General features: G+C 38.2%; 1 protein-coding gene and 1 non-coding gene across 2 annotated transcripts in view; both read right to left on the bottom strand.

The window, feature by feature from the left end:
- Window positions 1-1,512: 1,512 nt before the first annotated feature.
- Window positions 1,513-1,639, bottom strand: LOC124393005. Its single transcript, XR_006927278.1, has one exon. It is a non-coding gene; the product is annotated as a U6atac minor spliceosomal RNA (small nuclear RNA).
- A 2,303-nt stretch (window positions 1,640-3,942) lies between these two features.
- Window positions 3,943-15,062, bottom strand: part of gfra3 (GDNF family receptor alpha 3) — a 51,974-nt gene continuing 40,854 nt past the window's right edge. Inside the window, exon 8 of the mRNA XM_046859854.1 lies at window positions 3,943-9,502. Within this exon, the coding sequence (XP_046715810.1) occupies window positions 9,293-9,502 (210 nt within the window). The 3' untranslated portion in view covers window positions 3,943-9,292. The remainder of the gene's footprint in view (window positions 9,503-15,062) is intronic.

Below are 15,062 nucleotides of genomic sequence, written 5' to 3'. Positions count from 1 at the left end.
GCTCTGTGTGGCTCCCACGTGTCAGAGCTAGAGAGAGAAAGAATGAGAGAGAGAAAGAGAGAGAGAGCGAGGGAGACTCCACTGGCATTGCCCTCATCAGAACTGATGCTCTGATTGGGCACGATGCAATTACAACGCAGATACACCCTGGGGAATCGACCAAAAGTGCTCTCACGCCACACACACACACACACACACACACACACACACACACACACACACACACACACACACACTTAAAAGAACTTGCACATGTCGAAAGAGTTAGTCGAACTTGCTCAGGGTGCATATGCTTTCGAATTAAGGTTTTCCGAAAAGGAGGAAACCATCCGAGCTGGAGAAAAAGATTAGAATATAAATTAAACCCACACAAATACATGCATACAATGTTACTCTACAGTCATAGCCTTGACATTACACTAGCTCGGGGCATATGTGCTTACGTGTCAGAAAATAGAGTGTATGCTCAGAATATAAACACACACTTTCATACACACACACACACACACACACACACGTTTACTCTCTCAGAAAGAAAAACTCCCAGAGAATTAAACTCCGACCGATCGTTTCTTCCTTTATTTCAGATGGAACAATATTAATGGTACACAGCAACAGTGATTTCATCCTTTTTCAAGAATAATTTTTTTGTCGTCTTTAATACACTTGATAGGAAACAGGACACAGCGCAGAACCCAAATACCAAAACGGAGTGCGAAAAGGCTGAGAAATGAGTTCCAGAGCCCATACGAGACTCCCAGGCCATGACTACTTGTGCTAATGTGACTAATCGTGAATTAGCGCTGATCGCCAGCCAACGCCACTGCATCGTCTGGATAAGGAGTCAAGGCTCTGGGATCTGATCCTTTCGGGAAAAAGGAAAAAGGAGGGCGTGTTGTGTTGCACCCATGACAGCTGGGAGTTGTCAAAAACCGACTCAACCAAAGCCAGCATCACTGTTTAACCTTGGCAACATGAAACTTTTCTTCGAACGAGATGCTTTGAAGGCGCGTCAAAAGGAGCCGATCTCGGAGGAACGTCATCAGAAAGAACAACTTCAAGCCGTGATCATGTGCACCAGGGATGAGGGGTGATTTGAGAGTATGGGGTGTGTTTAGGGAACATATGGTAGCCATGTTTGGGTTTGTTTGTTTTATAGAGCAGGTGTGAGGAGCGATTACAGTGAGTGCAGGAGGGGTGTAGGGTGGGTTTGGAACAAGTCAACAGGGGGGTATCAGGATGCACAGAGCAGCACTTTTGAGCAACCAAATCTGTTTCTCTATCTCTTCTCCTTAGAGTTTCATCTCCTTTATTAAAGGACATTTCAGTTAGGAATATGTATAGCAGGGATACTGCACATGTGTAGTGGATACAGGGTTGATTCTAGGATGTAAACTGGGTGTGTATGTGAGGGGTTTCTAGTAACATTTCAGTAACATTTCTGGCAAAAGAAAAAATAATAAAACAATTTTAATATACAAATATATAGATCACTTTTTGTTCATCCCAGAGGGAAATTCACGTTAGAGATGCCACGAAGTAGGTGGTAGTGCCTTAACCGTATATGCGACGCAGGCCACTATCCACACCTCTTTTATCCTTGTCAAGGGAAGTGCTACCCATCTCTCTATTAATTTACTGTAATATTTACAGAATCAGACCTTGCTCTATGCCAGTAAGTAAGACGTTACTAGAAAGAAAAATTAACCCAGTCAGGGTTTTCTTCTCTCACGTCTAAGTAGATATCTTCTACATTGAGGTTGTGACTTGAGGAGCTAATTTACCACAAATTTAATTTGATATTTAGAAAAGTCAACATAAATCCCTGTTTGCTATCCGATTTAACCAGTTTTCACCCATTTATTCCAGGTTTGCACTGGAAACATATATTAGAATACACTGCACAGTCAGTTCATTTCAAGGCGACATTCACACACATACAGTACACAGACATTGAAACACTTATTCTAAACCAAGTAGTGATTTGTAGAAGCCAAGCTACCAGGTCTTTTGTATTTAAGAAGGAAGGAAACCATATAACCCAGAGAAAACCCATAAAGACAAGAGGAACTAACTAAAGACAGTAGCCTCATGCTGGAGCACTGAACTTAGTCTTGCGTGTGGATTGGGGAAAAAAAAACAGATACATATGAATTTTTATTTGTATGATGCAAGTTCAACAGCATGATTTAACAACAAGGTGGCTTTGTAATATTTTTAGTCCACCTGCTGACTCAGATGGGGTCCAGTCTTATTATTTTTACTTAAATTTTATGTGAATTAAGGCCTTGCAACACCATATATAATGTCCACTTACACTAAATCTTTTTTAATTTGTGCCATCAATTGTAAAAAGATTTACAATCTAAAATGGGTGATCAGCAGAATGGGTGCGGTGTGTTTTTGAGGGTTTCAAGGTAACTTTTGTATAGATCACATTCTCAAATTTTCCACCAGGAATAAAAAAAGCGAAATATTTTTCTATTATTTCTACAATATTTTTTATAGTTGATGGAACATCTGCTGTCAAACCACAAAAGCGTTCACAGGGCGAGCGATGACATGTCGTGAACGGTCCGTACGTGCTGCAGCGCACATCTGTCTATGGTCTGCGAATGTGTGCACAGTCAACAGTGGAGCGTGAAACACTAAAGTACAGTGTCAACACAGATAAAGAAGGGCAAACGACAGAAAGAAAGAAAGAAAGAAAGAAAGAAAGAAAGAAAGAAAGAAAGAAAGAAAGAAAGAAAGAAAGAAAGAAAGAAAGAAGGGGAAAAAACTTGGTGAAAACAATGCACTGGTGTCACCACTTTCACCATTACATACTAATGTAGAATTCCCAATGACCCAAATAAAATGGCGGTCGAAAGCCGGGAGGCGTCAATTAGGACAAAATAAAGCTTTTTGTGTTCTGAATAAGTGTTACATGCACTCGGCTGGATTTGATACGGCCTTGGTGTTTGGGGTGAATTTTTTTTTTCTCTTTCGAGAATGTTCTTCATTAGGGAAACATTAGCGATGTTAATTATGGTCATGTAATTGGGGATGTAGTGTAGGGTGGAACAGAGAGCGATACAGTCCACTGAGCACATGGCAATGCTGCAGGATAAAAGACACTGAGAGAAAGAAAGAAAGAAAGAAAGAAAGAAAGAAAGAAAGAAAGAAAGAAAGAAAGAAAGAAAGAAAGAAAGAAAGAAAGAAAGAAAGAAAGAAAGGGAGGGAGGGAGGGAGGGAGGGAGGAAAAGAAATTGAGGGGGTGTAAGTGTTTGAAAGCTTGTGTGAGCGATAGAAAAGAGAAAGCTTGGCGTCTGAATGCTGTAGTCTCTAAACAAGGTGTGTGTGTGTGTGTGTGTGTGTGTGTGTGTGTGTGTGTGTGTGTGTGTGTGTGTGAGACCTAGTATTTGTATTAGTGGTGTAGTCAGATGCTCCTGTTTCATTTGCAGCACACAGCCTTTACTAGGAAAGCTTATTTCAGCCTTGCTGATGCTCTCTTTTCCCCCTCTCTCTCTCTCTTTCTCGATCTCTCTTTCACTCTCACGTTGACTTTTCCTCAGTCTTTCATCCTTGTGCAATCTTTCCCACTCTGAGAACTCCTAATCCTCTCACAAGCCTTCTGCCTCTCCTCTGTTTATACCCTATATCTTTTTCGCTCGTGCTTTGGCTTTTTCCTGTTATTCTTTTCTTCAACTTTCCTCTCTCTCTCCCTGTCTCCCTCTCTTTCTGTTATTGTTCTTAATCTCTTTCACTTTCCACAGTATCTGTATCCGTCTCACTCACTCCAGCTTATACCAGGCTCTGTCTTTCTCTCTGCATGCATGTTTGTGTCTTCCTTTCTCTGTCTCTCTTTCTGTCTGTTTGTCTCTGCTCATTTAAACATTTTCTCTCTCTGTTTCTGTTGTTTACTTTAAATCTCTCTCTCTCTCTCTCTCTCTCTCTCTCTCTCTCTCTCTCTCTCTCTCTTTCTCTTTCTAGTTCTCTCTCCTTACCTCTTTACCTTATTTTCTGCCTGTTTTCTCACTCTCCTGTCAGTGTCTCTCTTTTATTTTAGTCTGTCATTCTGTCTGTCTCTCTTTCTCTCTATAGCCTTTACTGGAAATCTGTCTGTTTCTTTCGCTGTCTATATTGCTTTCATTCATCTGTCTTTCAGCCTGTCTGTCTTTCTGCATATCTCTATTTCTCTGTCTCTTTTTGCCACTTGTCTTTCTTTTGACTGTATATCTATTGTTCTTTATCTCTGTCTTTCTTTTTCATTCTTGGGTCTCTCTCTCTTTTTTTCACCTAGCAAGTCTCTCTTGTTCTTTCTCAGATATTCAGTTTTTCTCCCTTTCTGTTCTTTCTCTCTTTCTCTGAATCAGTGTATTAAAGCTAAACATTAACACATTGAAGCTGGATGTGTTTACACTGTGTAGTAACGGCTCACATTCACATAAAGACAAAAAAGGTATAAAAAAATATTCAGCCGACACTCAGCGCTCTGCCTCAGTGCCTCTGATATCCTGCTATCTGCAGTCATTTAACGCATGGCTTGTTTGTTTGTTTGAGTAAAAAAAAAAAGAAAAAAAAAGAAGTGTACTACTGTAAGGCGAGGACATAGCTCACACTGCCTCATGTCTTTATATCACGCTGTGATCTTTACTCAGTGACAGCAATTAAAAAATTACACCAGCCATCACACGAGCTGAGCGGCATCTGGACACACACGTCAATCTTCCCGCCGCCAAACGTGCGTGTTCTTAATTAAGGCCTCTGATTGGATGAGCACTGCAGCGTCAGTGGTGATGTCCATGTCTCCGTCCAAATCTCAAATTCAATTTACGTGGGCAAATGAAGTTGCTGCGAAAAATATATATGGGTAATAAATAGGCTCCATGTTTTAGATCACATCACGTCTCTGGTCCTTCCGCAAAAATACTTTTAATACCGGAGGCATGGACCGACTCAATTAATGATATTGGGGTCATTTTCTTTTTTAAATGACTAGAAACAATAGATCATCTCTCTCTCTCTCTCTCTCTCTCTCTCTCTCTCTCTCTCTCTCTCTCTCTCTCTCTCTCTCTCTCTCTCTCTCTTCCTCTCTCTCTCTATATATATATTTTCCTCTCTCCCTGACCATTTAGGGATTTTCAGATACTCCCAAACTTTGCAGTCTTTTATGCATTATTAAGGTGGAAAACCTTCAAGCATTCGGGGTGTCATGTAATTGCTAAGTAAAATCTAGCACTCAGTATATATTTATATATGTTTTATGTTTAGATTTTTTTTGCAATACAAAGCCAGATTAATTTATTTTCCTTTTGTAGATTTCTTTATTAAACAGAAGAAATTTAGTTTCTCTTGACACAAATGGTATTTCTTTAAAAAAATTATTTGCAAGTAACTATACACACACACACACACACAAATACATATATATATATATATATTTATATAGTTATATTATATGTAGATATATCATTGATTTATAGTATAATAATACTTAATGAGAAAAAGCAAAAGAATGAGGAAAAGGACACAAGATAAACTTAAGGACTAGGAGCAAAAATCCTTTTCTTTCCTTCATGTATTAAAGAAAAAATTTGGTTCCAGATCAAATAACCGATGTTAATTCATCTCTGCAACAGTCTTTGTGCAGAGCTGAGATATTTTGCAAACGCTTTCTTTTCCTCATCATCTCCAGACACCAAAAACACAAATTGCTGAATCATAGCAGAAATGATTGCTTGCAATATTACAAACTTGTCTCCATGTTCTGCTGCATTATATATATATATATATATATATATATATATATATATATATATATATATATATAGTAATGTTAGGGTGTAATGTGTTTGTCCACCTTAACTCCTAAACACTATTAATTTCTTTTGCTGACAATTTAATTTGTCGCTTAAATCGAATTCGATATTTGGAAGAAAAAAACAACAACGGCGACAACACAAGTGCTGACCTTCGTCCCCCCGATGGCGAAATAAGAGTTCGATCAGTGCTCTGCCTATATTCTATTCCTGCAGTATAATAGACCAATTTGGGGAGGTCATTGTTAAGACGTGTACGTGGTGTAATGCGAGGCGTTTGCTCTGAATAGGACAGAAAGAGCAAGAAAGCGAGCAGCAGATGACCTCTTTGCCTTGAATTAGATCCCTGTGAACTGGCACAATAGAGGGGTTAAGACCAAAGCGGATGTTGGGGGAGTTGGTGGGGGAGGGGAGGGGAAGGGGGTGTTCTTTAATAACCCTCCTACATTAAAACCCCTCCGGATGAGGACGGAAAGATGCTCTGGCATGCTCAGACATACACACAAAAAACCATTAGTGTCAGCAATAGATTTATACAACCAAAAAAAAAGAGCTCGGGATGTTTGACTGTATGTTTGTGCTGGAGGGTCTCTCTTTTCTTCTTTTTTCCTCACCTCCCTATCTCTATATACCCCCCCATGCTCCATCAAAGGCAATTTTTCCCCCAACAACGCACAACAAGATAAACAGTTTGCGTTATAACCCCATTATCTCCGGCTGCTGAATAGCTTCCTCCCTCAGGTTCCAAACCCAGACTGGACCCCCAACACCTGCTGTGCACTCACATCTTCACTCCTATATTTTATTTTATTTTATTTTATTTTATTTTATTTTATTTTATTTTATTTTATTTTATTTTATTTTATTTTATTTTTTTATTTTTATTTTATTTACATGCTTGTGTATATGTGTATGTACGTATTTATTTTGGCTTTATTAGTCGTATCAGTCGTGTGTGTGTGTGTGTGTGTGTGTGTGTGTGTGTGTGTGTGTGTGTGTGTGTGTGTGTGTGTGTACTTTTAATATTTATGCCCCTGGTTAGAGTCCACAATCTGTGCTGACTCTAAAAATTAAAGTACAGCGCAGATAGAGCAATAAAGGAAAAAGCGCTTGCATCTGCACTGATGAAGGGTCACGCCGCACGTGTGTGTGTGTGTGTGTGTGTGTGTGTGTGTGTGTGTGTGTATGAAAGATCAAGAGTGTGTGTGTGTGTGTGTGTGTGTGTGTGTGTGTGTGTGTGTGTGTGTGTGTGTGTGTACCAGAAACTTTACCTAAGACAAACAATTTCAACTCTAACAATACGTATCTACTTGCATTTTCGCATCCACTGTTCCTATGCTCATTGTATTTGTGAGCAAACAGATTTGATGTATTTTTTTCATGAACTAGTCTTTAGAAGAATCAAGTGTTGGCTACTTTATATATTTTATAATACTTTTTTTTATTTAATTTCATATTAAATTTCACACGGATCAAGAGCAAACATTAAATCTGGGTGAATTTGTTGGTGTGTGTGTTTATTTATTGAAATGTTTAGATGTTGTAAACTTAGCATGCATTATCTGTCCACTTTGCTAATTATGCCATAAAAGGTTAATCAGCCAGCTGTGGGTTTTTTTGTCAGGCATGATAAACAACATTTTTTTATACATGTTTATTAAAAATTAAATAGAAATAAGATTTCTGGTGTGGTGCCTGATCCAGTCAGCCCTAAATGTAATGCTTTCAAAAACACTTCTCCATCCAAATCTGCTGTTGTGTTAGCTAGATGTTCTAGTAGCTATACCCAAAACAATAAGTAGCTCAGCTAGAGCATAACAGAAACTTATTTACTGTAAAAACTTCTTTTTTTGTTTTAATACCTAGTGCTAACTACCAATCGCTATTAGCTTTAGCTAATTCTATGTTAATTTACACCTCAGTAAAACCAGCTAGTTACACTAATTGTACTTAATTTGGCTAGACAAATCCTCTTTTACAACACTAGCAACCAAGGCTTATTAGCAAGCTAGTTAAAAGTTTCTTAAGTAAAACTTTAAAAAAAAGCCTTTCACATTTATTTCCTCTTCTGTCCTTCCATTATCCTTGTTTTAACCAGTATTTTTAACACTAGTTAACTACTGTATTGTCCTCTCATGACAACCTTAATCTTGCAATGCTAGCAAGCTTATTTTACAGCTAGTCAAGGCTCATTAGCTAGTATCAGCGATATTTTTTTTCCTATGTATTCAAAATTAAATAAATAAATATTTTTTAAAAGGATTATATCTGCTGCATTCTGGTATCTGCTGTACTAACTGTGGTAGCAGAAAGCAGAACAGAGAAGCATTATCCTAGCACTCCTAACTGGTGAACTGTAATAGCAACCCTTATGAGCAACACTAGCTAGATAATTTGCTAGCTTTATTGAATAGTTTTCACAATGAAATATAAAAAAAAAAAATCTAAAATTCTGATGAGAGTAAAAGTAGCCTCATTAGATTTCTCAGTTCTCAATATTTGCAAAAAAGTAAATATGTTTTAGTCTGGCTAGTATTTTTTACTTTTAACTACCGTTCCTTTATAGCCCTATTAACTAGCTAGATGTTCATGTTTTGCTAATGTACTTGATTAGATAGCCAGATTAATATATAATATATAATATGTATTAAAAATTTCCCATCTTAAAAGCATTGAGGTACTTTACAATAATTATAATTTGCCACATAAGGGAAATCAAACTGTATTCTAGCAAAGAAGACAATCAGAGTCACCACACCAGTGGAAATAAATAGGACGCAGCGTGGTGAACTTGCAAGTGGACACATATTGTGAGAGGTCTGTTTTGTGTGTTGACAAAGTGCAAACATTCTGTACACACACACACACTTTGAAAGCTCCAGCAATGAGAAAACGCACAAGGTGTGTAAATGAAAAGTACAAAAAATAATAATAAAAGAACAAGCTGTGCACTTGTACGAGGCTGTGCCACTGGACGGAAGCGATACAGCAATTCCCAAACAGCGGCGCAAGTTGACTGACGGCTAGCCAACCTCAGCAAAGCGAAAGGAGAATTACACAACAGATACATCACATTACTGATTCACTGTTTCACTCAATGACAGTCAGGCGTTAAATATATCCGATTCCATTCAGTCTAATGAGTCATGAACCATAAATCGTGATTCCTAAACAATTTCCCAAACAACTGGCACAGAATCAGATTCAGAGAGCGACTTCTTGGGGAACGAGCTGCGATCGGCGAGCTACGCACAGCCCTCTTGGCTAAGAAGGAGAAACAGAGTGATAGGAAAGGGCGGGAGTGGGTATGAAAGGACTTTCCTGTGCTCTGTCCTCTTCTTCTCTTTTCATTTTTCATTGTGCCTTCTCTCCAACCCTCAGTATTAAAGTCTTTGAGTCTTAGAGTGGGTGTGAGTGAGTATTTCGAGGAGGGTGTGTGCAGATGTAAGTGTATATGTGTAAGTGTGGATGAGGATGAAGAGTGGTGGTGTCTACCCCCAGCTGAGGGTAGCGAGCAGCAGCAGGAGAAGAAGCAGATAAATGGAGACTGAAAGGCACGAGGCCTGGCCTTGAACTCTGCCCGTCTCTGAACCCAAATCGGTGACTGTGGCCTTCTCTGGGAAAGGAGGGATGACGTTGAACTCATCCACTGGATCAATCTCTTCTTCGTGCTCATTCTTTTCCTCCTCGCTCTCTTCAACCTGGTACCAAGAGAGAAGGAAAACAGAAAAATCAACTGTGTGTCTTTATAGAAAGAGAGACAGAGGTGAGGGAAAAGAGGCGTTCGGGATAACATGAAAGGAGCAACCTGTCCGACACCAACCTGTCTAATGTGAGGAAGCCTGGAGACAGTCAGAAAGAGAGAGAGAGAGAGAGAGAGAGAGAGAGAGAGAGAGTGACTGAGAGTGTTACAGAGACAGGGATTAAGAAGTAATGATAACAGGGGAGAGTGAGAGAGAGTGACAGATGGGCATGAATAAATTAATACTGATAAAGACTGATTGATGCACTGCCTCCTGCAAACACCTCTGACTAATCCTTTCACAGAGCAAAAGAGAGCGAAAGAGACGTACACGTGAAGAAGAATGGGAAGAAGACAGAGTGAGAGAGATCAAGAAAAGACAGCAAAAGAGACATTTCGTGAAGAGAGTTTGATTTGACTGAGAAAGGGAGCTAAAAGTGACGGCAGAAACAGAATTGAATCCTTTTTGTCTGGAAGCCCAGATTATCTTTGAGCCCCTGCACTCTGAGTATATGCACACACTAGTGAAGACACACACACACACACACACACACACACACACACACACACACACAGATACTGTAGATAGACAGACAGATAGATAGATAGATAGATAGATAGATAGATAGATAGATAGATAGAGAGAGAGAGAGAGAGAGAGAGAGAGAGAGAGAGAGAGAGAGAGAACTAATTATATTCATATAACCATCCATGCTAAAAAAAAATCTATAGTGCTATAAAAAGACAAATAAAATGGCATTTGTCTTTTAAATGTGTGTTGGCCTCTGACCTTTTATTGACCACTGTTAAAAAAAGAATAGCTTTATTCCTAATCCAAATTCTAGCCTAATATCCCATCAAGCCTGACCCTTGCGGCCATGAAGATGATAAACCTTTCAAGAAAGACACAGGATCTGTAGCTCAGTATGCGGCAAAAAATTAGCCATGCAATCAGATAGCCTATTGTCCACCTTTCTGGTCAGTAGCTTCAGAATCTTCAAAGTTACAATCTGGGTATTCATATTGCTCTATGCAGATTTACAAGAAAGCGAAATCTTTGACACCGTGCCATGGCATTGAAATATACACATTTTAGTGTGTTTTGTGGGTCTTTTTCAGAATTTTTTGTAGAATACTTTTTGCAATAAACTTTCTTTCGGCTTCTTCTGTTAGGGGTCGCCACAACAGACTAGCCGCATGTTTGATTTGGCACATGTTTTTACACTGGATGCCCTTCTTAACGCAACCCTCCCCATTTATCCGGGCTTGGGACCGGCACTAAGGCTTGTGTAACCCTAATGGCTGGGGTTGGTTCCCTGACCAGGGATCGAACCCGGGCCACAGTGGTGAGAGCGCCGCATCCTAACCACTAGACCACCAGGGAACCAATATTGCATTAATAAAAACTTCCCGTTCTTGTTGGCAATTATAATTTTTCACAAAGCATAGCAGACTCTCTATTGAAAGCTAGAGGTCTGAATCCTGGCTTTAATAGAATGTTGGAGAGAATGAACATTTTTAATGTGTTTTTCAAAGACTTAAAATGTTTATCTAGTGAGTCAATCAAGCTGGACCAACAAAAATAAACACACTAACCATGTCTTTTATGCGCCAATTAATATCAAGCTGGTTCAGCTCAATGATACAGATGTCCACAGTCATGTCTTCAAGTAATAAAATTCATTATGCTTGTCCTAAAGTGTGTGAGGTTTGTGTTATGTAAACATATTCCTGACATATTGAAAGTTCTAACCTACTATTTTCTAAAACATTTACAAACTCCTCAGCTACACTCACATATAAACTTAGAGCTGGTTTAGAACAGTTTAATAGCTTTGCAAGTTAAAATTAAATATTTGAATTAAACATAGTTTAAATAAAGAAATACATTTTGTAATTCTAAAATGATAAAGAAATGTATAAAGGCTGTAATTTAATTATGTCCTTTCTTTTTGACAGAAATATTTATCTTTATTCAGCATTTTTTTTTTTCATTTTATTCACTGCAGCATTGATTTTCTGTTTGTTTTGCATTTATTTTTATATTTTCATTTATTTCAACATGCATTCATTCTTTTTTTTGCATTTATTTATTTTTTCTCATTTTTCTAATAATTTTTGCTTTTATTTATTTATTTATATATTTATTTATTTACTCTTAAATAAATAGAAGTTCTTTTTAGATTAGACACCATACCCCTGATGTTTGATTGGTAATGGGCAGACAACTAAAAACTAACTTTGGTTAACATCTCTAAACTATTAAAAAAGAAAAAAGCATATATATATATATATATATATATATATATATATATATATATATATATATATATATATATATATATATATATATCAGAATATACATACATCCCTTGGGAAATATAATCAGAAGGTATGGGATTAGCTTCCACTGTAATGCTGATGATACTTATCAAAACGAGACAAAACATCTCAATGGGCTTGGTTAACTGTGTGTGTTAAAGAATTAAAAGATTGGATGACATAACTTTCTATTATTAAATTCTGATAAAGACAGAGATTGTTTTCTCATCGGCCCAGAAACCAGTAGACCAGCTCCAGCATTTCAACCTGCATTTAGAAGGATGTTCTGTAACTACTAGTTCAACAGTAAAAGACCTGGGAGTTATTTTAGACACCAACTTGTCTTTTGAAAATCATAAAAAACATATTACAAAAACAGCCTTCTTCCACCTTAGAAATATTGCTAAGCTAAAAAACATGTTGTCTATATCTGATGCAGAGAAGTTCGTCCATGCATTTGTGACCTCCAGACTGGACTATTGTATTGCATTACTAGGTGGTTGTCCTGCATCATTAATAAACAAGCTACAGTTTGTCCAGAATGCAGCAGCCAGAGTTCAATATGATCACATAACCCCAATCTTATCATCCCTACACTGGCTACCTGTTAATTTTTGAATCGACTACAAACTACTGCAACTTATAAAAAACTAAAAGGTTTGGCTCCTATGTATCTATCCAGTCTTCTAACACACTACAATCCGTCACGCTCCTTGAGATCTCAAAACTCTGGACTCCTAGTAGTTCCTAGAATAGCAAAGTCCACTAAAGGTGGTAGATCATTCTCACATTTAGCTCCTACTTTGGAATAGTCTTCCTGACAGTGTTCGGGGCTCAGACACACTCCACTGCTTCTCTTTCTCTTCACATCTCGAAGCATCCTGAGGTTGCGCCAGGTCCAGTCGTGTCCCACCTCATGAAGATTATAGACCTTTAAAGAAGTAGATGCCCACAAACATCCCGAACAATCTAGAGACGTACCAGCCCCATTTGGATTCCACTTCATCTAGTATTTGGACATTGAACCTCTTTGAGTGTATAAAGGCTCTGGCATGGAGAAGCTGGTGTTGGATCTATGATGATCTTAACTGTTGAGCAATTTTTTTTTTGAGTTACTCAGTAGCTCCTGATTACATAATCTCAAATGACTGTATAAAACGGTAGAAAGGACATTACTCATAGTCTTACACTCCGGTGCTTATGTTAGATCTCACTCTCCAGTGTTTTGTATTGTATTGTTTAAAGACTGTAATCACACTCTTGATGTCACCCAAATGAGGATGGGTTCCCCTTTTGAGTCTGGTTCCTCTGAGGGTTCTTCTTCATAACATCTAAGGAAGTTTTTCCTTGCCACAGTCTCCGAGGCTGCTCATCAGGGATAAATACACATTATTCACCTTGATTTTTAAAGCTGCTTTGAGACAAATTTCATTGTGAAAACTGCTATACAAATAAACTTGACTAGAATTGACATGTCCATTTTGATCCCCCAGCTGTAATTGCTAATAATGATGTAGGTCCCTGAGCTGTGACGTGCTCATGAACAGATGAGTGGCCATTTAACTCACACGAGTTGGCCTGTAAATTTAAACATTACGATGAGAAAAGAGTCAACCAAAATGGATACAGATTAACATTCATAGCCTGTAACACTGCCACCGAGCTTTCGTCACACTGATGAAATGTTGGCGGTCGGCTCTTATTCCGAGACCCAATATAATCTGAGAACACAGCAAAGAGCGCACCAGATCAATATTGATTTAATTTCGTACAAGAGTCATTAGCTTGAGGGATGGAGGCCTCAGTAATTGGACGTGGCAGTGTGGGCCATTTGGATGTAGGGCCCTACCTACGACCATCCCAGTGCTGACTGAAAAAGCCTTCCACTCAGATTCGCTGTCTTAGTTTTTAGGGCTATATATCAATTACCATGAATTATAAACAGCAGCTCTGCTGGAAAAATGTAACAAATGTAGAGTTAAAATGGATTCCTTTAACTACCTGAGGATGCGCTCAGAATGTAATGTGTTTGAAGGGTTGAAAGAAGGTTAGACTGCAACACTTACACAATGTTCCAAAGTTAAGGTCATTTACAGGACATCTACAAACACAAATAGCTACAACCAAACAGTCTGTCAGCTGTCACATTTGTGGTTTGTGTGGTTGTGTTGTTTTTATAATCTGTGTAGTTTTATGTTAATAGTATGCTTAGTTGTGTTTGGTCATAGTTTGTGTAGTTCCATTATGTGTTTTTGTAGTTGTATTATGTGTAGTTGTGTTATGTGTAGTAGTTTGAATATTTGTGTTATGTGTATTAGATTGTGTAATAGTGTTATGTATATTTGTCATGTGCAGTGGTGTGGTGTAGTAGTGTGTAATAGTTTGTGTAGTTACATATAGTAGTATGTGTGGTAGTTTGTGTAGTTAAGTGTAGTAGTGTGTGTGTGTGTAGTTAAGTGTAGTAGTGTGTGTAATAGTTTGTCTAGTTATGTGTAGTAGTTTGTGTAGTTGTTAACTGAATTAGTTTGTTCAGTTAAGTGTAGTTGTGTGTAGCACATTTCTTGTTATGTGTAGTTGTGTTAAGTGTAGTAGTTTGGGTAGTTAGATGTAGTTGTGTGTAGTAGTTTGGGTAGTTGTGTTATGTGACACTTATCACTCTGAATTGCAGTGATGTGATTATAACTCAGTGGGTGGAGATGATGTTCATGTAGCTGAGATGAAACTCGCGTGTACACCAGTGTGTTAGCATTAATTAAAGTATGCTCTTAAATCTGTAGTGTCGAATAATAAAGCTGCTCTTGTCGCATCTATTGTATAGGATATTCAATTAACGCGGTCTGGTTCACACACAGCTCTTCCTGTTGGAGGTTTTCAGAGCACTGGGCTGTGACTTTGTCTTGGCTGTGCTCCTGATCAGCCATGCGTTCTGTCAAACACCCCGTTCCAAAGCCAGAATTACTGCATTTAAAAGAGCAGGCCCACAGTGGGGTTCTGTATGTAAACTGACAGTCACACTCTATTGTGTGTTATTGTGTCAGCTAATAGTCACTCACAAGTGTTCAACAAAGTTAATTTATGTACATTGGCTCAGCTATTCAGTAGGGTGTAATGGTGGGGAATGTGCCCTGCTCTAATCATCATCTAATCATTCAGGTTAATAGTTTAGTTTGATATTTTATTATCTACTTCGCCTTCAG

Source organism: Silurus meridionalis, chromosome 10, assembly GCF_014805685.1.
Source record: "Silurus meridionalis isolate SWU-2019-XX chromosome 10, ASM1480568v1, whole genome shotgun sequence".
Lineage (NCBI taxonomy): Eukaryota > Metazoa > Chordata > Actinopteri > Siluriformes > Siluridae > Silurus > Silurus meridionalis.
Note: the sequence above shows the minus strand (reverse complement) of the source record. Positions and strands in the feature narration are given on the sequence as shown.